This window comes from Phyllobates terribilis, unplaced genomic scaffold (assembly GCF_046119375.1).
Source record: "Phyllobates terribilis strain yellow unplaced genomic scaffold, ASM4611937v1 Scaffold_11__3_contigs__length_659146591, whole genome shotgun sequence".
Classification (NCBI taxonomy): Eukaryota; Metazoa; Chordata; class Amphibia; order Anura; family Dendrobatidae; genus Phyllobates; species Phyllobates terribilis.
Window position 1 is genome coordinate 648,525,664 of NW_027362771.1, and position 22,525 is coordinate 648,548,188.

At 43.4% G+C, this 22,525-nt stretch overlaps 2 protein-coding genes across 7 annotated transcripts in view; both read left to right on the forward strand.

Moving 5' to 3' along the window:
• Positions 1–3,117, forward strand: part of ACTL6B (actin like 6B) — a 272,081-nt gene extending 268,964 nt beyond the window's left edge. For all 3 annotated transcript variants that reach the window (XM_073654589.1, XM_073654590.1, XM_073654591.1), the window contains exons 13-14: positions 2,524–2,610; positions 2,771–3,117. In XM_073654589.1, coding sequence (XP_073510690.1) covers positions 2,524–2,610; positions 2,771–2,851 — 168 coding nt within the window. In that variant the 3' untranslated portion in view covers positions 2,852–3,117. The remainder of the gene's footprint in view (positions 1–2,523; positions 2,611–2,770) is intronic.
• A 904-nt stretch (positions 3,118–4,021) lies between these two features.
• TFR2 (transferrin receptor 2) overlaps positions 4,022–22,525 on the forward strand; it is a 200,522-nt gene continuing 182,018 nt past the window's right edge. The window contains exons 1-2 of one of the 4 annotated variants that reach the window (XM_073654588.1): positions 4,022–4,201; positions 20,758–20,798. Coding sequence is in view for 3 of the 4 variants with exons in the window: in XM_073654585.1 (XP_073510686.1) it covers positions 4,332–4,371; positions 20,758–20,798 (81 nt within the window). In the remaining variant the exon portion in view is untranslated. The other 3 variants (XM_073654586.1, XM_073654585.1, XM_073654587.1) reach the window with 3 other exon arrangements.

The window sequence follows — 22,525 nt, forward strand, 5'->3', positions numbered from 1 at the left end:
ACCTCCTGTAAGTATAACATTGAGGTGTGGAGATGTAACTTCTCATCGGTATCTGCCCTCCGTATTTCTTCCTGTCTTCCCGTGTCCCCCGCAGGGTCTCCCTATAATTCACGACCATGTACAATACAGCTTTGGAGAAGGATCAGGAGCGGTCGGCTCTCACAGCTGCAAGATCCTCTGTGGGAGTGGGAGCGTGTGTCCATCCGATGGTGCCGAGTGTGACCGGGAAGAAAGGAAATATCATTCACAGCCTAAAACAGTGGCGGGACGAAGATTCCCAGTCACATCTAGACCTCTCCCTGCCGAGGGCTGAGAACACAGAGTGTCGCTGCGGGAGCCGGACTATGGCTAATACTAACTAATATACTGGTCCTCGCCTACAAGAGATGGCGCTGGCCATAGTCTGAGCAGGAGCTTTCGAAACGCAGGAGGTGTAAGGCCCAGGGGAGGCCGGAGCCTGCACTCTGCAGCTGCATGCTGCTTGTCACAGGCCATGGGGAAATTCCTTCTTAAATTGTATTCAGAGGGGTAAATCTGTAACAGGGTCCCCTGTCCTATAACTGCACCACTGATGAGTGTAGTAGTCACCAGGACGTTCTCCTGCCAGAGCTCGACTCTCAGTATTTAGCATTGTCACTCGGTGGTGGAGATCATGGACCCTCACAATCTTCTGCTCTCACTCTAGGTGTCATGTGCTTCCCTGTAAATATGAGGTGTCTCATCCCTACACACATCTCCCCTCTCCTCGCCTCTTCTCTCTGCATCTCCTCTCTCCACACCTCATCTCTCAGTGGTCTCCTCTCCCCGCATCTCCTCTCCTCACGTCTCCTCACCTCCTGTCCCCGCATCTCCTCGCCTCTCGTCCCTGTGCCTTCTCTCCCTCTCCCCATGTCTCCTTTCTCTGCATCATCTGTCCCCTCTTCCCACGTCTCCTCCTCTCCCAGCGTCTTCTTACTTTGTCTCCCTATGTGTCCTCTCCTCCTCTCTCTACGTCTCCTGTTCCCACATCTCCTCTCCCCACGTCTCCTCTCCCTGTGCCTCAACTCCTCCTCTCTCTCTGCGTCTCCTCTCTCCGTGTCTCCTCTCCCCGTGTCTCCTCTCTCCATGTCTCCTCTCTCCACGTTTACTCTCCCCACGTCGTCTTCTCCTCTCCCCACATCTCGCTCCACGTCTCCTCCTGTCCACATGTCTCCTGCTGTCCCCTCATCTGCCCATATCTCCTTCTCTCTCCACGTCTTATCCTCTCCTCATCTCTACACCTCTCCCCATGTCTCCTCCTCTCTCTGCATCTCATCCTCTCCTTATGTCTCCTCCTCTCCCCGCATCTCCTCTCCACCTCTCCCCATGTCTCGTCTCCCCTCATCTTCTCTTCTCCCCTCATCTTCTCTCCCCACATCTCCTCCTCCCTCTCCTCCTCTCCACGCGTCTCCTCTCATCCTCTCTCTCCTTCATTCCCCTCATCTCCTCTCCCCTCGTCTCCTATTCTCAAATCTCCTCCTCACCCCATGTCTCCTCTCCCCGTCTCTTCTCCCTGCATCTCCTCTTCTCTCCCCTCATCTCCTCTCCCGTGTCTCCTCTCCTCCTCTCCCCATGCCTCCTCTCTCTCCGCCTCAACTCCTCCTCTCTCTCTTGAGTCTCCGCTCCCTGTGTCTCCTCTCTACTCGTCTCCTCTCCCCACGTTTACTCTCCCCACCTAGTCTCCTCCTCTCCCCACATCTCCTCTCCCTGTGTCTCGTCTCCTCTCCCCACATCTCCTCTCCCCTCATCTTCTGCTCTCCCCACATCTCCTCTACCCTTGTCTTCTCTCCTCGTGTCTCCTCCTCCTCTCCACTCATCTCTCCTTCTTTTCCCTTGTCTCCTCTCCCCTCATCTCCTCTTCTTGCATCTCCTCCTCTCCCCACGTCTCCTCCCTCTCCGCCTCGCCTCGCATCTCCCCCTGTCCCCACGTCTCCTCTCCTCGCATCTCCTTGTCTTCTCCCCCCATATCTCCTCTCCCCTTTCCTTGCAGCTCTTCGTATCCTCTCACTGCACTCCTCTCCCCTCGTCTCCTCTCCCCATCTCTTCTCCTCTTCTCCTGTCCCCACATCTCCTGTTCTCCTGTCCCCACATTTCCTCTTCTCCGGTTTCCACATCTCCTCTTCTCCTGTTCCCACATCTCCTCTTCTCGTTTCCCCTCATCTCTTCTCTTTTCCCATCTCCTCACCCCGCATAGCCTATCCTCGCGTCTCCTCTCCCCCTCTCTCTCTTTCCCCGCATCTCCCCCTCTCCCCACGTCTTCTCTCCCCTCTCCTACTCTACTCGTCTTCTATCCTCCTCTCCCCACGTCTCCTCTCTTCCTCTCCCCACGTCTCCTCTTTTCCTCTCTCCATGTCTCCTCATCTCCTCTCCTCTGCCCACATTTCCTCTCCCTGTGTCTCCTCTATTCCTGTGTCTCCTCTATTCCTGTGTCTCCTCTATTCCTGTGTCTCCTCTATCCCCACATCTCCTCTCCCCCATACCTCATCTTTCTGTGTCCTCCTACAGAGTATGCGCCTGAAGCTCATTGCCAGTAACAGCTCCATTGAGCGTCGCTTCAGCTCCTGGATCGGGGGCTCCATCCTGGCCTCCCTGGTGAGTAACGTATTGGATGAGGATCTCTGCTTGCTGTCGGTGAATGGATGTGTGCATTGTTAGCTCACGTTCTGCCCTAGTCTTGCTCGCACAGCTGACTGTTTGTTGCAATGAGTCGCTGTACAGGAGGTGGACATTAACCCTTTGTGTCATCTTCTAGGGAACGTTCCAGCAGATGTGGATCTCCAAGCAGGAATATGAGGAGGGCGGGAAGCAGTGTGTGGAGCGGAAGTGTCCCTGACCCCCGGACAGAACCGCAGTCACCGAGAGACATGATCCCCCGCAATGCCGGGACCCCTGGAATCTTCCATCACATCTGCTCCCAGGAGAGCTGAGCAACAACCTGTCCGGCCGCCATTCCGGCTCCCACACGGGTTGTCACCCATATTTCCCAGGAACAGATACAAATAGGCAATGACATAAAGGGAAACTCTTCCCCCCACAGTCACTACATCCCCCGTGTATAAGACTCATCCTGGAAATGTAATAAAACAAACAGAAATCAAAGCGTCCACGGCGTGTTTAACATCATCCTCAGGCCTGACAACCGGCATCCTGTGTATCCTGGGTGAGATGTTGTCAGCTGGGGGCGTATGCCTACACATCTGACACTGTCCAATCAGAGCTGACAGAAGGTTTGGACGTGCCCCTTTAACAAGAGGGATGGTAAATGCTTCCATTTTTAGGAGGAATAACAGAGGAATGGCCTGATGCAGGATTATTATGTCCAGAGAGCTCATGGGCCTGACCTATCAGACACGGGCCTTACCTATCGGACACAGACCTGACCTATTGGATGCGGGCCTGATCTATCGGACATGGGCCTGACCTATCAAACGCGGGCCTGACCTATCAGACGTGGGCCTGACCTATCGGACACGGGCCTGACCTATCGGACACGGACCTGACCTATCGGACACGGGCCTTACCTATCGGACACAGACCTGACCTATCGGACGCGGGCCTGATCTATCGGACATGGGCCTGACCTATCAAATGCGGGCCTGACCTATCAGACAAGGGCCTGACCTATCGGATGCGGGCCTGACCTATCGGACACAGACCTGACCTATCAGACACAGGCCTGACCTATCAAACGAGGGCCTGACCTATCGGACACAGGCCTGACCTATCGAACAGGGGTCTAACCTATCGGATATGAGCCTGACCTATCGGACATGGGCCTGACCTATTGGATGCGGGTCTGACCTATCGGACACCGCATCGCCTGTCCTGGCACGTTGTAGAAGATGCTGAACACGTGCCCTGATGCCAGGCGGTTCCACCTTTGCCCGTCACATCAAAAGCATCATGTCCTATCCACATGTAATTATACGATATCCCCCTCCATCACCCACACAGAGGGGAGCGGGGCGTCTGACCCATGGCGCCAGCAGGCTGCAGACAGGAGATGGGTTGCCGGGGCGGCACACTGCGCACGGGTCACTTGTTTACCAGGATGAGGGGACAGCGGGCGTCAGCCCAGATGATTGCGGTAACTCCGCTTGCACAACACACTGAGGTCCGGGAGGCTGCGGCTCCGTCCACACTGGACTTTGCTTTATTTAGACATCGCAGAAGAGCGAGGAAGGTGAGGAGCAAAACCGACATTGTACCCGCACGGCTCTGCATATAGGTGGACGGGGCATGGATGCGGGGAAATGACCCCAATGCTGGGGGACAGGGAGCACCACAACAAACCAACATCCTGCCCCTGAGGGATGGGAGGTCTAACTGCAGCTCTGTCTATGTATGAGCATGGTGCGTATGTAGCTGTGTGTATGTATATACATTTATAACTGTGTATACGTGTGTATGTATATATATATATAACTGTGTGCATACATGTGTGTATGTGTATATATATAACTGTGTGTATACATGTGTGTATGTGTATATATATAACTGTGTGCATACATGTGTGTATGTGTATATATATAACTGTGTGCATACATGTGTGTATCTATATATATATATAACTGTGTATACATGTGTGTATGTATATATATATATAACTGTGTATACATGTGTGTATCTATATATATATATAACTGTGTATACATGTGTGTATGTATATATATATATAACTGTGTATACATGTGTGTATGTATATATATATATATAACTGTGTATACCTGTATGCATATATATATATAACAGCGTGTATACATGTGTGTATGTGTATATATATAACTGTGTGCATACATGTGTGTATCTATATATATATATAACTGTGTATACCTGTGTGTATGTATATATATATATAACTGTGTATACATGTGTGTATCTATATATATATATAACTGTGTATACATGTGTGTATGTATATATATATATAACTGTGTATACATGTGTGTATGTATATATATATATAAAACTGTGTATACCTGTATGTATATATATATAACAGCGTGTATACATGTGTGTATCTATATATATATATATAACTGTGTATACATGTGTGTATGTATATATATATATAACTGTGTATACCTGTATGCATATATATATAACAGCGTGTATACATGTGTGTATGTGTATATATATAACTGTGTGCATACATGTGTGTATCTATATATATATATAACTGTGTATACCTGTGTGTATGTATATATATATATAACTGTGTATACCTGTGTGTATCTATATATATATATATAACTGTGTATACATGTGTGTATGTATATATATATATAAAACTGTGTATACCTGTATGTATATATATATAACAGCGTGTATACATGTGTGTATCTATATATATATATAACTGTGTATACATGTGTGTATCTATATATATATATATAACTGTGTATACATGTGTGTATGTATATATATATATATAACTGTGTATACCTGTATGTATATATATATAACAGCGTGTATACATGTGTGTATCTATATATATATATAACTGTGTATACATGTGTGTATCTATATATATATATATAACTGTGTATATATGTGTGTATCTATATATATATATATAACTGTGTATACCTGTGTGTATCTATATATATATATAACTGTGTATACATGTGTGTATGTATATATATATAACTGTGTATACCTGTATGTATATATATATAACAGCGTGTATACATGAGTGTATCTATATATATATATATAACTGTGTATACCTGTGTGTATGTACAGTCATGGCCAAAAGTTTTGAGAATGACACCAAAATTATATTTTCCCATGATCTGCTGGCCTCTGGTTTTTATTAGTGTTTGTCTGATGTTTATATCACATACAGAAATATAATTGCAATCATATTATGAGGACCAATAGGTTATATTGACAGTTAGAATGAGTTAATGCAGCAAGTCAATATTTGCAGTGTTGCCCCTTCTTCTTCAAGACCTCTGTAATTCTCCCTGGCATGCTTTCAATCAACTTTTGGACCAAATCCTGACTGATAGCAGTCCATTCTTGCATTTTGCCAGAATTTGTTGGTTTTCGTTTGTCCACCCGTCTCTTGATTATTGACCACAAGTTCTCAATGGGATTAAGATCTGGGGAGTTTCCAGGCCATGGACCCAAAATCTCTATGTTTTGTTCCATGAGCCATTTAGTTATCACCTTTGCTTTATGGCAAGGTGCTCCATCATGCTGGAAAAGGCATTGTTGGGCGCCAAACTGCTCTTGGACGGTTGGGAGAAGTTGCTCTTGGAGGACATTCTGGTACCATTCTTTATTTATGGCTGTGTTTTTAGGAAAGACTGTGAGTGAGCCGATTCCCTTGGCTGAGAAGCAACCCCACACATGAATGGTTTCAGGATGCTTTACAGTTGGCATGAGACAAGACTGGTGGTAGCGCTCACCTCTTCTTCTCCGAATAAGCTGTTTTCCAGATGTCCCAAACAATCGAAAAGGGGATTCATCAGAGAAAATGACTTTGCCCCAGTCCTCAACAGTCCACTCTCTGTACCTTTTGCAGAATATCAGTCGGTCCCTGATGTTTTTTCTGGAGAGAAGTGGCTTCTTTGCTGCCCTCCTTGAAACCAGCCCTTGCTCAAAGAGTCTCCGCCTCACAGTGCGTGCAGAAGCACTCACACCAGCCTGCTGCCATTCCTGAGCAAGCTCGGCACTGCTGGTAGTCCGATCCCGCAGCTGAAACAGTTTTAAGATACGGTCCTGGCACTTGCTGGTCTTTCTTGGGCGCCCTGGAGCCTTTTTGACAACAATGGAAGCTCTCTCCTTGAAGTTCTTGATGATGCGATAGATTGTTGACTGAGGTGCAATCTTTGTAGCTGCGATACTCTTCCCTGTTAGGCCATTTTTGTGCAGTGCAATGATGGCTGCACGTGTTTATTTAGAGATAACCATGGTTAACTGAAGAGAAACAATGATACCAAGAACCAGCCTCCTTTTAAAGTGTCCAGTGATGTCATTCTTACTTAATCATGACTGATTGATCGCCAGCCCTGTCCTCATCAACACCCACACCTGTGTTAATGGATCAATCACTAAAACGATGTTAGCTGCTCCTTTTAAGGCAGGACTGCAATGATGTTGAAATGTGTTTTGGGGGTTAAAGTTCATTTTCTGGGCAAATATTGACTTTGCAAGTACAGTAATTGCTGTTAAACTGATCACTCTTTGACATTCAGGAGTATATGCAAATTGCCATTACAAAAAATGAAGCAGTAAACTTTGGAAAAATTACTATTTGTCTCATTCTCAATACTTTTGGCCATGACTGTATATATATATATATATAACTGTGTATACCTGTGTGTATCTATATATATATATAACTGTGTATATATGTGTGTATGTATATATATATAACTGTGTATACATGTGTGTATGTATATATATATAACTGTGTATACCTGTATGTATATATATATAACAGCGTGTATACATGAGTGTATCTATATATATATATAACTGTGTATACATGTGTGTATGTATATATATATAACTGTGTATACATGTGTGTATGTATATATATATAACTGTGTATACCTGTGTGTATGTATATATATAACTGTGTATACCTGTATGTATATATATATAACAGCGTGTATACATGTGTGTATCTATATATATATATAACTGTGTATACCTCTGTGTATGTATATATATATATAACTGTGTATACCTCTGTGTATGTATATATATATAACTGTGTATACCTGTGTGTATATATATATAACTGTGTATACCTGTGTGTATATATATATAACTGTGTATACATGTGTGTATGTATATATATATATAACTGTGTATACCTGTGTGTATGTATATATATATAACTGTGTATACCTCTGTGTATGTATATATATATATATATATAACTGTGTATACCTCTGTGTATGTATATATATATAACTGTGTATACCTGTGTGTATATATATATAACTGTGTATACCTGTGTGTATATATATATAACTGTGTATACCTGTGTGTATGTATATATATATAACTGTGTATACCTGTGTGTATGTATATATATATATAACTGTGTATACATGTGTGTATCTATATATATATATATATAACTGTGTATACATGTGTGTATGTATATATATATATAACTGTGTATACCTGTATGTATATATATATAACTGTGTATACATGTGTGTATCTATATATATATATATAACTGTGTATACATGTGTGTATGTATATATATATATATAACTGTGTATACCTGTGTGTATGTATATATATATATATAACTGTGTATACCTGTGTGTATGTATATATATATATAACTGTGTATACATGTGTGTATCTATATATATATATATAACTGTGTATACCTGTGTGTATGTATATATATATATAACTGTGTATACATGTGTGTATCTATATATATATATATAACTGTGTATACATGTGTGTATGTATATATATATATAACTGTGTATACCTGTATGTATATATATATAACTGTGTATACATGTGTGTATCTATATATATATATATAACTGTGTATACATGTGTGTATGTATATATATATATATAACTGTGTATACCTGTATGTATATATATATAACTGTGTATACATGTGTGTATCTATATATATATATAACTGTGTATACCTGTGTGTATGTATATATATATAACTGTGTATACATGTGTGTATCTATATATATATATAACTGTGTATACATGTGTGTATGTATATACAGTACAGACCAAAAGTTTGGACACACCTTTTCATTTAAAGATTTTTCTGTATTTTCATGACTATGAAAATTGTACATTCACACTGAAGGCATCAAAACTATGAATTACCACATGTGGAATTATATACTTAACAAAAAAGTGTGAAACAACTGAAAATATGTCTTATATTGTAGGTTCTTCACAGTAGCCCCCTTTTGCTTTGATGACTGCTTTGCACACTCTTGGCATTCTCTTGATGAGCTTCAAGAGGTAGTCACCGGAAATGGTCTTCACTTCACAGGTGTGCCCTGTCAGGTTTAATAAGTGGGATTTCTTGCCTTATAAATGGGGTTGGGACCATCAGTTGTGTTGTGCAGAAGTCTGGTGGATACACAGCTGATAGTCCTACTGAATAGACTGTTAGAATTTGTATTATGGCAAGAAAAAAGCAGCTAAGTAAAGAAAAACGAGTGGCCATCATTACTTTAAGAAATGAAGGTCAATCAGTGCGAAAAATTGGGAAAGCTTTGAAAGTGTCCCCAAGTGCAGTTGCAAAAACCATCAAGCGCTACAGAGAAACCGACTCACATGAGGACCGCCCCAAGAAAGGAAGACCAAGAGTCACCTCTGCTTCTGAGGATAAGTTTATCCGAGTCACCAGCCTCAGAAATCGCAGGTTAACAGCAGCTCAGATTAGAGACCAGGTCAATGCCACACAGAGTTCTAGCAGCAGACACATCTCTACAACAACTGTTAAGAGGAGACTTTGTGCAGCAGGCCTTCATGGTAAAATAGCTGCTAGGAAACCACTGGTAAGGACAGGCAACAAGCAGAAGAGACTTGTTTGGGCTAAAGAACACAAGGAATGGGCATTAGACCAGTGGAAATCTGTGCTTTGGTCTGATGAGTCCAAATTTGAGATCTTTGGTTCCAACCACCGTGTCTTTGTGCGACGCAGAAAAGGTGAACGGATGGACTCTACATGCCTGGTTCCCACCGTGAAGCATGGAGGAGGAGGTGGGATGGTGTGGGGGGCTTTGCTGGTGACACTGTTGGGGATTTATTCAAAATTGAAGGCATACTGAACCAGCATGGCTACCACAGCATCTTGCAGCGGCATGCTATTCCATCCGGTTTGTGTTTACTTGGACCATCATTTATTTTTCAACAGGACAATGACCCCAAACACCTCCAGGCTGCGTAAGGGCTATTTGACCAAGAGGAAGAGTGATGGGGGGCTACGCCAGATGACCTGGCCTCCACAGTCACCAGACCTGAACCCAATCGAGATGGTTTGGGGTGAGCTGGACCGCAGAGTGAAGGCAAAAGGGCCAACAAGTGCTAAGCATCTCTGGGAACTCCTTCAAGATTGTTGGAAGACCATTTCCGGTGACTACCTCTTGAAGCTCATCAAGAGAATGCCAAGAGTGTGCAAAGCAGTCATCAAAGCAAAAGGTGGCTACTGTGAAGACCCTAGAATATAAGACATATTTTCAGGTGTTTCACACTTTTTTGTTAAGTATATAATGCAACATGTGTTAATTCATAGTTTTGATGCCTTCAGTGTGAATGTACAATTTTCATAGTCATGAAAATACAGAAAAATCTTTAAATGAGAAGGTGTGTCCAAACTTTTGGTCTGTACTGTACAGTATATTGTGACAAAGACACTGGCAAAGTACTGGAGGGGAGATATGTAGCACTGAGGTTGTTAGCTTCAGTGCTATAACCCTAGGAAAATCATCCAGCATTCAAAGTGCTGAGAGGGGTTAATCAGCCATCTTTAGTGCTAGGATGATTAAACACCTGTAGAGAGGGAGGAGGTCAGAGGATACATTCCTAGCCTTTTAGAACATTTTGGTGTGGGGTGGTTCTGGAGGCACAAGCTCTGGAGCTGTAGTGTCATGTGAAGGAAAGATAAACCTTGGGTTGTTTGTTCCTGAAGTGGGCGGTTACCCATAGCAACAAGGACTGTACCATATGTTATGTTTTGTTTTTCCTGTTAGGCCGGGAAGGCTGTGTTTGTTTTGCTAACGTTACCCTAGTTTTATGCAGCACTCTTAATAAACCCTGAGGAAGAGACAGTGTTCCTGTGTCTACCTCTATGTGTAGCCGAGTGACCCGATCTACCACAGTATATTTGATATATATACAGTCATGGCCAAAAGTATTGAGAATGAGACAAATAGTAATTTTTCCAAAGTTTACTGCTTCATTTTTTGTAATGGCAATTTGCATTTACTCCTGAATGTCAAAGAGTGATCAGCTTAACAGCAATTACTGTACTTGCAAAGTCAATATTTGCCTAGAAAATGAACTTTAACCCCCAAAACACATTTCAACATCATTGCAGTCCTGCCTTAAAAGGAGCAGCTAACATTGTTTTAGTGATTGATCCATTAACACAGGTGTGGGTGTTGATGAGGACAGGGCTGGCGATCAATCAGTCATGATTAAGTAAGAATGACATCACTGGACACTTTAAAAGGAGGCTGGTTCTTGGTATCATTGTTTCTCTTCAGTTAACCATGGTTGTCTCTAAAGAAACACGTGCAGCCATCATTGCACTGCACAAAAATGGCCTAACAGGGAAGAGTATCGCAGCTACAAAGATTGCACCTCAGTCAACAATCTATCGCATCATCAAGAACTTCAAGGAGAGAGCTTCCATTGTTGTCAAAAAGGCTCCAGGGCGCCCAAGAAAGACCAGCAAGCGCCAGGACCGTATCTTAAAACTGTTTCAGCTGCGGGATGGGACTACCAGCAGTGCCGAGCTTGCTCCGGAATGGCAGCAGGCTGGTGTGAGGGCTTCTGCATGCACTGTGAGGCGGAGACTCTTTGAGCAAGGGCTGGTTTCAAGGAGGGCAGCAAAGAAGCCACTTCTCTCCAGAAAAAACATCAGGGACCGACTGATATTCTGCAAAAGGTACAGGGAGTGGACTGCTGAGGACTGGGGCAAAGTCATTTTCTCTGATGAATCCCCTTTTCGATTGTTTGGGACATCTGGAAAACAGCTTATTCGGAGAAGAAGAGGTGAGCGCTACCACCAGTCTTGTCTCATGCCAACTGTAAAGCATCCTGAAACCATTCATGTGTGGGGTTGCTTCTCAGCCAAGGGAATCGGCTCACTCACAGTCTTGCCTAAAAACACAGCCATGAATAAAGAATGGTACCAGAATGTCCTCCAAGAGCAACTTCTCCCAACCGTCCAAGAGCAGTTTGGCGCCCAACAATGCCTTTTCCAGCATGATGGAGCACCTTGCCATAAAGCAAAGGTGATAACTAAATGGCTCATGGAACAAAACATAGAGATTTTGGGTCCATGGCCTGGAAACTCCCCAGATCTTAATCCCATTGAGAACTTGTGGTCAATAATCAAGAGACGGGTGGACAAACGAAAACCAACAAATTCTGGCAAAATGCAAGAATGGACTGCTATCAGTCAGGATTTGGTCCAAAAGTTGATTGAGAGCATGCCAGGGAGAATTACAGAGGTCTTGAAGAAGAAGGGGCAACACTGCAAATATTGACTTGCTGCATTAACTCATTCTAACTGTCAATATAACCTATTGGTACTCATAATATGATTGCAATTATATTTCTGTATGTGATAGAAACATCAGACAAACACTAATAAAAACCAGAGGCCAGCAGATCATGGGAAAATATCATTGTGGTGTCATTCTCAAAATTTTTTTCCATGACTGTATATATCAAATACTTATTTTCCCCACTGTAATCTGTATGAGCATGATGTTAATGTTTCTGTGTGTATATGTATTTATATGTGTGTATATGTATATATTTATGAATCAGCATGGTGTGTATATATATTTTTGTATAGTAGCATGGGGTACATGTCTGTCTGATGACTCCACAGTGCCTCCTGCAAAGTATGATCAGTATAATGGCCCAGTTATTATTAGGGCCACCACCAGCCCCTCACTCATAATAAGGGTCCCCACAGCCCCTCAGCATGACGCCCCCACAATTATGGACATTTTTTAAAAAAAATAAAACCACTACTCCCCTCGCCTCGTTCCCCCGACGTGCTGCAGTCTGTGCAGTGTGAGTGCTGAGGCTCCGCACTACAGGCGCGATGTAGTGACGTCTCTGCGCCTCCAGAGCACGGAGTCTCAGACTCACAGGCTGAATGGAGGGTGAGGAGCCTTCAGCCATCTGATCCACCATTCTAGTCAACGGTAATCGCGTCCTAGGTATGAGGATACTGCTTTGTGAAAATAGTGAGGTGAGGGCGCCCCGTGCTGACCAGGCCCCTCAACTCACGGGCCGCGTCTATGGTATCTATGTGTGTAGGTACTGTATGTGTATAATTATGTATGAGCATGGTGTGTGTGTATATGTATGTAGAAATATATGTGTGTCTATGTATATAAGCATGAACATGGTCTGTATGTACAGTGGCATATAAAAGTTTGGGCGCCCCTGGTCAAAATTACTGTTGGGCCACGGCCCCACTATCAGTATTCGGTCAGTATTTTTTCTCAGGAGTTGGAGCCAAAACCAGGTGAGGAACAATCAGAGAAAAGGTATAATAGAAACAAATCACCAATTCTGCATTTATCACCCACTCCTGAGAAAAAATACTGACCGAATACTGACCAAATACTGATAGTGGGGCCGTGGCCTTATTGTGAACAGTTAAGCAAGCTGTTGAAGATGAAATGATCTAAAAGGCCTAAAATTACAGATGACACATTGCCTTTGTATTTTAGGCAAAAAAAAAAAAATATAGATTGTCAATTTTGTACATTTTAAAAATTACATAAAGGAAAATGGGCCGAGACAAAAGTCTGTGCACCCTTGGAGATTTGTATGCTCAGATAACTTTGACCAAGGTTTCATACCTTAATTAGCCTGTCAGGGTTATGGCTTGTTCACTATCATCGTTAGGAAAGGCCGGTGATGCAAATTTCCCAGCTTTATATAAAACCAGCCTCCTCTAACCTTGTGCCAAAACCAGCAGCCATGGGTTCTCCTAAGCACCTGCCGAGCACTCTGAAAATGGTGGAGGTCACAAAGCAGGAGAAGCTATAAGAAGAAAGCAAAGTGTTTTCAAGTTGTGCTTTCCACAGTTCAAAATGTAATTAAGAAACGGTAGTTACCAGGAACAGTGGAGATCAAGATAAGGTCTGGAAGACCAAGCAACATTTCAGTGAGAGCTGCTCGTAGGATTGCTAGAGAGGCAAATCAGCACCTCCGCTTGACTGCAAAAGACCTTCAGAAAGATTTAGCAGACTCTGGAGTTGTGGTACATTGTTCTACTGTTCAGAGACACCTGCACAGTTATGGCCTTCATGGAAGAGTCATCAGAAGAAAACCTTTACTGCGTCCTCACCATAAATTCAGTGTCAGAAGTGCAAAAGAACATCTAAACAAGCTTGATGCATTTCAGAAACAAGTCCTGTGGACTAATGAGGTTAAATAGACCTCTGTGGCCACAATGATCCAAGGTTTGTGTAGAGAAAAAGGGCACAGAATTTCAGGAAAAGAACATCTCGCCAACCATTAAGCATGGGGGTGCATCCATCATGCTTTGGGGTTGTGTTGCAGCCAATGGCATGGGGAACATCTCACAGGTAGAGGAAAGAATGGATTCAATGAAATTTCAACAAATTCTTGATACAAACATAAAACCATGTGTAAAAAAGCTGAAGGTGAGAAGAGGATTCTACAAATGGATAATGATCCTAACAACACGTCACAATCCACAATGGACGACCTCAAAAAGTGCAAGCTGAAGGTTTTACAATGGCCCTCACAGTCCCCGGATCTGAACATCATTGAAAATCTGTGGCGAGACCTCAAAATAGCAGAGAATGCAAGACGCCCCAGGAATCTCACAGAACTGGAGGAATTCTCCAAGGAAGAACGGATGAAAATCAAGAAGTGAAAGACTCTTGTCTGGCTACAGAAAGCGTTTACAAAATGTGATACTTTCAGAAGGGGGCGCTACTAGGTACTAACCATGCAGGGTGCCCAAACTTTTGCATCGGCCCATTTTCGTTTTTGGAATTTCAAAAATGTAAAAGATGAAAATTTATATATATATCTTTGCCTAAAATGCAGAGGCAATGTGTCATCTTTAACTTTAGGCCTTTTAGATCATTTCATCTTCAACAACTTGCTTAATTGTTCACAATAATAATCATTTTGACGAGGGGTGCACAAACTTTTACATATCACTGTATATGTATATATGTGTGTATGTATACTGGTAGGATATATACACTGGTAAGAGCTTTATACCAGTGAGAGGTTTATACTGGTAGGAGTTTTCCCACCTCGTCAAGGTGTACCCAATCATCATGGTTCCTACGTATGAGCACGGTCTGTTTGTATCTTTGTGTATATGTGTGTGTGTATATATTGGTAGGAGGTTTACACTCGTGAGAAGTTTATACTGGTGAGAGGTCTACACTGGATGTGGACTTGTGACTGGGAGATTTGGACTTTTAACTATACGATATGCACTGGTGACTATATGACCTTGACTAGTGGCTATAAGATGTGGACTAATGACTTTGTGATCTGGCTTTTTACATTTCCTGCCTCTTTCTTGCTCTTTATTTCATTAACTTTTTAATGTAAAGTTGCTGCACATTATTTGCTTCTGTCCTTTGGTTCAGGGGTGAGGGTGTGACCCCACTACGGTTCCGCATTAAACACATGTTAAGGGATAGATAGTCTTATCGTAGGCGTGTCACGACACCTCTCTGTCTGATCACTGGCGAAGAGTTGCTTCAATGAATTATCCATCGTCACCACACATCGTACTCCAGAATTCTTATTATATCCAGTATATTACTGAGAACCGTTGACCCTCCCCCCACACCCGTGCATCTCCCGGTATTTGCTGACTCTGCGCTTCCACACTATGTAATATAACTCACAAGATGGAACACATTTTGATCTACACTGTAGCATACTGTAACTCACACACAAGTATATACAGTATATATATATGCACGTGTGTGGACCTGTGTACATATACAGTGGTGGCCAAAAGTATTGGCACCCCTGCAATTCTGTCAGATAATACTCAGTTTCTTCCTGAAAATGATTGCAATCACAAATTCTTTGGTCTTATTCTCTTCATTTAATTTGTCTTCAATGAAAAAACACAAAAAGAATTGTCCTAAAGCCAAATTGGATATAATTCCACACCAAACCTAAAAAAGGGGGTGGACAAAAGTATTGGCACTGTTTGAAAAATCATGTGATGCTTCTCTAATTGGTGTAATTAACAGCACCTGTAACTTACCTGTGGCACCTAACAGCTGTTGGCAATAACTAAATCACACTTGCAGCCAGTTAACATGGATTAAAGTTGACTCAACCTCTATCCTGTGTCCTTGTGTGACCACATTGAGCATGGAGAAAAGAAAGAAGACCAAAGAACTGTCTGAGGACTTGAGAAACCAAATTGTGAGGAAGCATGAGCAATCTCAAGGCTACAAGTCCATCTCCAAAGACCTGAATGTTCCTGTGTCTTCCGTGCGCAGTGTCATCAAGAAGTGTAAAGCCCATGGCACTGTGGCTAACCTCCCTAGATGTGGACGGAAAAGAAAAATTGACGAGAGATTTCAACGCAAGATTGTGTGGATGGTGGATAAAGAACCTCGACTAACATCCAAACAAGTTCAAGCTGCCCTGCAGTCCGAGGGTACAACAGTGTCAACCCTTACTATCCGTTGGCGTCTGAATGAAAAGGGACTGTATGGTAGGATACCCAGGAAGACCCCACTTCTTACCCCGAGACATAAAAAAGCCAGGCTGGAGTTTGCCAAAACTTACCTGAGAAAGCCTAAAACGTTTTGGAAGAATGTTCTCTGGTCAGATGAGACAAAAGTAGATGGGAAAAAGCATCAACATAGAGTGTACAGGAAAAAAAAAAAGAGGCATTCAAAGAAAATAACACGGTCCCTACAGTCAAACATGGCGGAGGTTCCCTGATGTTTTGGGGTTGCTTTGCAGCCTCTGGCACTGGACTGCTTGACCGTGTGCATGGCATTATGAAGTCTGAAGACTACCAACAAATTTTGCAGCATAATGTAGGGCCCAGTGTGAGAAAGCTGGGTCTCCCTCAGAGGTCATGGGTCTTCCAGCAGGACAATGACCCAAAACACACTTCCAAAAGCACTATAAAATGGTTTGAGAGAAAGCACTGGAGACTTCTAAGGTGGCCAGCAATGAGTCCAGACCTGAATCCCATAGAACACCTGTGGAGAGATCTCAAAATGGCAGTTTGGAGAAGGCACCCTTCAAATATCAGGGACCTGGAGCAGTTTGCCAAAGAAGAATGGTCTACAATTCCAGCAGAGCATTGTAAGAAACTCATTGATGGTTACCGGAAGCGGTTGTTCCCAGTTATTTTGGCTAAAGGTTGTGCAACCAAGTATTAGGCTGAGGGTGCCAATACTTTTGTCCGGCACTTTTTTGGAGTTTTGTGTGAAATGATCAATGATTTGATTTTTGCTTCATTCTCTTTTGTGTTTTTTCCTTGGAAGCAAATTAAATGAAGAGAATAAGACCAAAGAATTTGTGATTGCAATCATTTTCAGGAAGAAACTGAGTATTATCTGACAGAATTGCAGGGGTGCCAATACTTTTGGCCACCACTGTATATATACCTGTGTGTGCGTGTTTTCCTTCTTTTGTTTAACAAAATGCAAAGAGAATGAACAAAGTGAAATCCATATTTGATGTGACTGTCCTTCCCCTTCATCAGTTCTTCCAGGTTCACTTCCAAAACGTCAGGGCCTTTGTAGGACTATAGTCGGGTGTATGGGCAATGAATTCTAACATACAGGAGATAATGATCATTCTTATATGTAGGTGGACACACAGTCATTAACTGAAACAGAAACAATTGTGTAGGAAGCTTAAAACTGTGTGAGGAGCAGTCAAACTCTGCCACAAAGGTGAGGTTATGGAAGACAGTTTCATGTCACAGGTCATGGCAACATTGAGCACAGCAACAAGACACAAGGTTTCTCCCAAACAAATATTTCTCAGCAGCCTTGGAGCTTTCATGATGCGCTGTTCAAGATCTTGTGAAGACGCGCCAAGAAATGGGAAACATGGAGGACCGTAAATGCAGCAGTCAGCTAAGGAAACTTAGTGCAGCAGGTGAGACACATCCTGAAGATGTCCAGCAGTGGCATCAGCTCAGGACTGGCAGCGATCAGTGAGACGAGCAACGCCATCTACTGTGCGGAGACATCCGGCCAGAAGTCGCCTACATGGAAGAAATGTGGCCAAAACCCCAAACCTTCTATATGGAAACAAGAGCAAGTGACTCCGCTATGCACAAAAACATAGGACCAGGGAGCAGATAATGGCAGCAGGTCTGCGGACTGAGGAGTACAATATTCACGAGGAATACAAGTCGATTGTTCCTGAAGGGCCGGAGAGCATCAGAATAATGAGGGTCTGCAGAGCAGTGGCGCCCGGTGGAGGGTCTGGCAGGTCTGGGGCTGCATTTCACCAGATGAAGATGTGTATTTGGTCAGGATTAACGGTGTCCTCAATGCTGAGAAATCCAGGAGACACCTAGCCATCATGCAATACCATCAGGAGGCGTCTGATCGACTCCAGATTTATTCTACAGCTGGACAATGACCCCCAACATCCAGCCAATATCATTAAAGAGCAAGGAGTTCTGGGGGTGATGATCCGACCCCACTGAGCCCTGATCTCCCATCATCCCTTCTGTCTGGAATGACATGAAGAGCCAGAAGGATCCACACAAGCCTCATAAACAGATCTGGGGGAAGTTCTCCGAGATGTTTGGCACAAGATCCTCCATAACCGGTGTACAAGTGACGAGAAGAAGTGATGGAGGAGACAGGCTGTCACCAGATACTGATGATGGAGGAGACGGGCGGACGCCAGATACTGAAGGAGATGACATGCAGTCACCATATATGTATGTGTGTGTGTGTGCATTATATAGCAAAAGATGCGGGTTATTGACTTACAGTACTTGTGCCCCTCCTCACTAGCCATAATAACTCCAATGGATGTTTGGTGTCATAAACAGATGCAGATAATCAGCTGCCAATATATCATTTGGCCACTTATCTCTTGGGTTAATAGAGATTCACTTGTGCTAAATTCTGACATGTCAAACCTTGTTTCCTGTGGAGCAGACACCAGGGCGCAGCGGGCGCCCGCACTGTGCTCTACATGACCACATGCCCCTGTATAAATATGATATTATTATGATATCACGGCAAATTCAAAACCTGGTGGCTCCTTCCGCCGTGGCTTCCTATAGCACCTCCTTAGATTGTCCATCCTCACCACATCCAGCTCTCCAACATTATCATCTTTTTTATTATGACTGGCACCACCATGATCAATTCTCCTACCACTGGCAGTGCAATGATGGTGTCTGGCACCAGGGTGATAACATGGTGGTGTGGTGTCAACTGATAAAGCTGGTTTCGGGGATGTTCCAGTGGTAGTAAAATTGATCATGGTGGTGCCAGTGGTGGTTGCTGTTATTACCTTCTACCACTAACACCACCATGGTAGAAGCTCCACCACAGGCACCACCATGCCTTCAGCTCTCACCACTGGCACCACCATGCCATCAGCATAGCCACTGGCACCACCATACTATCAACTCCATAACTGCCACCACCATGCTATCAGCTCCACCACTGGCACCACCATTACTTCAGCTTCCACTACTGGCACCACCAAGCCTTTAGCTTCCACCACTGGCACCACCATGCTATCAGCTTCCACCACTGGCACCACCATGCCATCAGCTCAGCCACTGGCATGCCACCATACCTTCAGCTCAGCCACTGGCACCACCATGCTATTAGCTTCCACCACTGGCACCACCATGCCTTAAGCTTCCACCACTGGCACCACCATGCTATCAGCTCCACCACTGGCACCACCATGCCATCAGCTCAGCTACTGGCACCACCATGCTATCAGCTTCCACCACTGGCATCACCATGCCTTCAGCTTCCACCACTGGCACCACCATGCTGTCAGCTCAACCACCGGCACCACCATGTTATCAGCTTCCACCACCGGCACCACCATGCCTTCAGCTTCCACCACTGGCACCACCATGCCATCAGCTCCACCACTGGCACCACCATGATATCAGCTTCCACCACTGGCACCACCATGCCATCAGCTCAGCTACTGGCACCACCATGCTATCAGCTTCCACCACTGGCATCACCATGCCTTTAGCTCCACCACCGGCACCACCATGCTGTCAGTGTCCACCACTAGCACCACCATGCTATCAGTTTCCACCACTGGCACCTCGATGCTATCAGCTTCCACCACTGGCACCACCATGCCTTCAGCTTCCACTATTGGCACCACCATGCCTTCAACTTCCACCACTGGCACCACCATGCCATCAGCTCCACCACTGGCACCACCATGCCTTCAGCTCAGCCACTGGCACCATCATGCCTTCAGCTCAGCCACTGGCACCACCATGCTTATCAGCTTCCACCAGTGCCCCCCCCATGCCATCAGCTACACCACTGGCACCACCATGCTATCAACTTTCACCACTGGCACCACCATGCTATCAGCTTCCACCAACATGCAATCAGCATCATCACTGGCACCACCAAGCTATCAGCTTCCACCACTGGCACCACCATGCCTTCAGCTCAGCCACTGGCACCACCATGCTATCAGCTTCCACCACTGGCACCCCCATGCCATCAGCTTCCACCACTGGCACCACCATGCCATCAGCTTCCACCACTGGCCCCACCATCACCTGCAACTGGTTTCAGAGCCCTGGCTTAGACTATTTTTCACTTTTCAGATGCCCTCTCGCTCCTTTCCCATTTCTTAGGCTGGTGTAGTTGCCACCCAACAGTCGATGTTTCTGAGGTCACACATGTTGGCACCGTACATTTGTGATTATGGATGGGAGTGGACCTCAGCTGGGCGGATCTACATCTGGGACATTCAGATATCAGACTTTTCTCTTGCTCTCTGCAGGTCATAAGATGGAATCAGTGCGGAAGATATTCCACACCGCGGTAAGTGCAAGTGCCGTGCAATACTGCGCCAATAATATGCATGTGATAACCTGTATAACTAATAACCTGTATATAATATATCCATATCCTCCTCTATATATGATACATGTATGTAATAACCCAAGTAACATCACCTGTATACAATATATCCATATCCTCCTCTATGTATGATACATGTATGTAATAACCCATGTAGCATCATCTGTATGTAATATATCCATATCGTCTATGTATGATACATGTATGTAATAACCCATGTAGCATCATCTGTATATAATATATCCATATCCTCCTCTATATATGATACATGTATGTAATAACCCAAGTAACATCACCTGTATATAATATATCCGTATCCTCCTCTATATATGATACATGTATGTAATAACCCATGTAACATCATCTGTATGTAATATATCCATATCCTCCTCTATGTATGATACATGTATGTAATAACCCATGTAGCATCATCTGTATGTAATATATCCATATCGTCTATGTATGATACATGTATGTAATAACCCATGTAGCATCATCTGTATATAATATATCCATATCCTCCTCTATATATGATACATGTATGTAATAACCCAAGTAACATCACCTGTATATAATATATCCGTATCCTCCTCTATATATGATACATGTATGTAATAACCCATGTAACATCATCTGTATATAATATATCCATATCCTCCTCTATGTATGATACATGTATGTAATAACCCATGTAGCATCATCTGTATATAATATATCCATATCCCCCTCTATGTATGATACATGTATGTAATAACCCCTCATGTAACTTATCACCTATATATAATATATCCATATCCTCCTCTATATAAGTTACATGAGGGGTTATTACATACATGTATCATATCACCTAAATATAATATATCCATATCCTCCTCTATATATGATACATGTATGTAATAACCCATGTAACATCATCTGTATGTAATATATCCATATCCTCCTCTATGTATGATACATGTATGTAATAACCCATGTAGCATCATCTGTATATAATATATCCATATCCTCCTCTATATATGATACATGTATGTAATAACCCCTCATGTAACTTATCACCTGTATATAATATATCCATATCCTCCTCTATATATGATACATGTATGTAATAACCCCTCATGTAACTTATCACCTGTATACAATATATCCATATCCTCCTCTATATATATATATATATAATACATGTATGTAATAACCCATTTAGCATCATCTGTATATAATATATCCATATCCTCCTCTATGTATGATACATGTATGTAATAACCCCTCAAGTAACTTACCACCTATATATAATATATTCATATCCTCCTCTATATAAGTTACATGAGGGGTTATTACATACATGTATCATATCACCTATATATAATATATCCATATCCTCCTCTATATATGATACATGTATGTAATAACCCATGTGTAAAGACCAGGGGTCTTCCATGGTCGTAATCAGCGCTGGACTGGAGTATCTGGGGCCCACCAGGGAAATTGACTCCAGGGGGCCACCCACCCGGGCCCACCCACCCCTCAGCTATTTGCAGATACCTGTTAGCCATTATCCCCATTATATTGGCGGCTCCTGCCCATCACTGTGCCTCACCAGAACTGCGATCTACAATTACTGTAGTTTACATTAAAGGGTTTTTATTGGTGAAGTTCTCAGCGATGCGCAGGTTGGGAAGGGGGTCACTTAT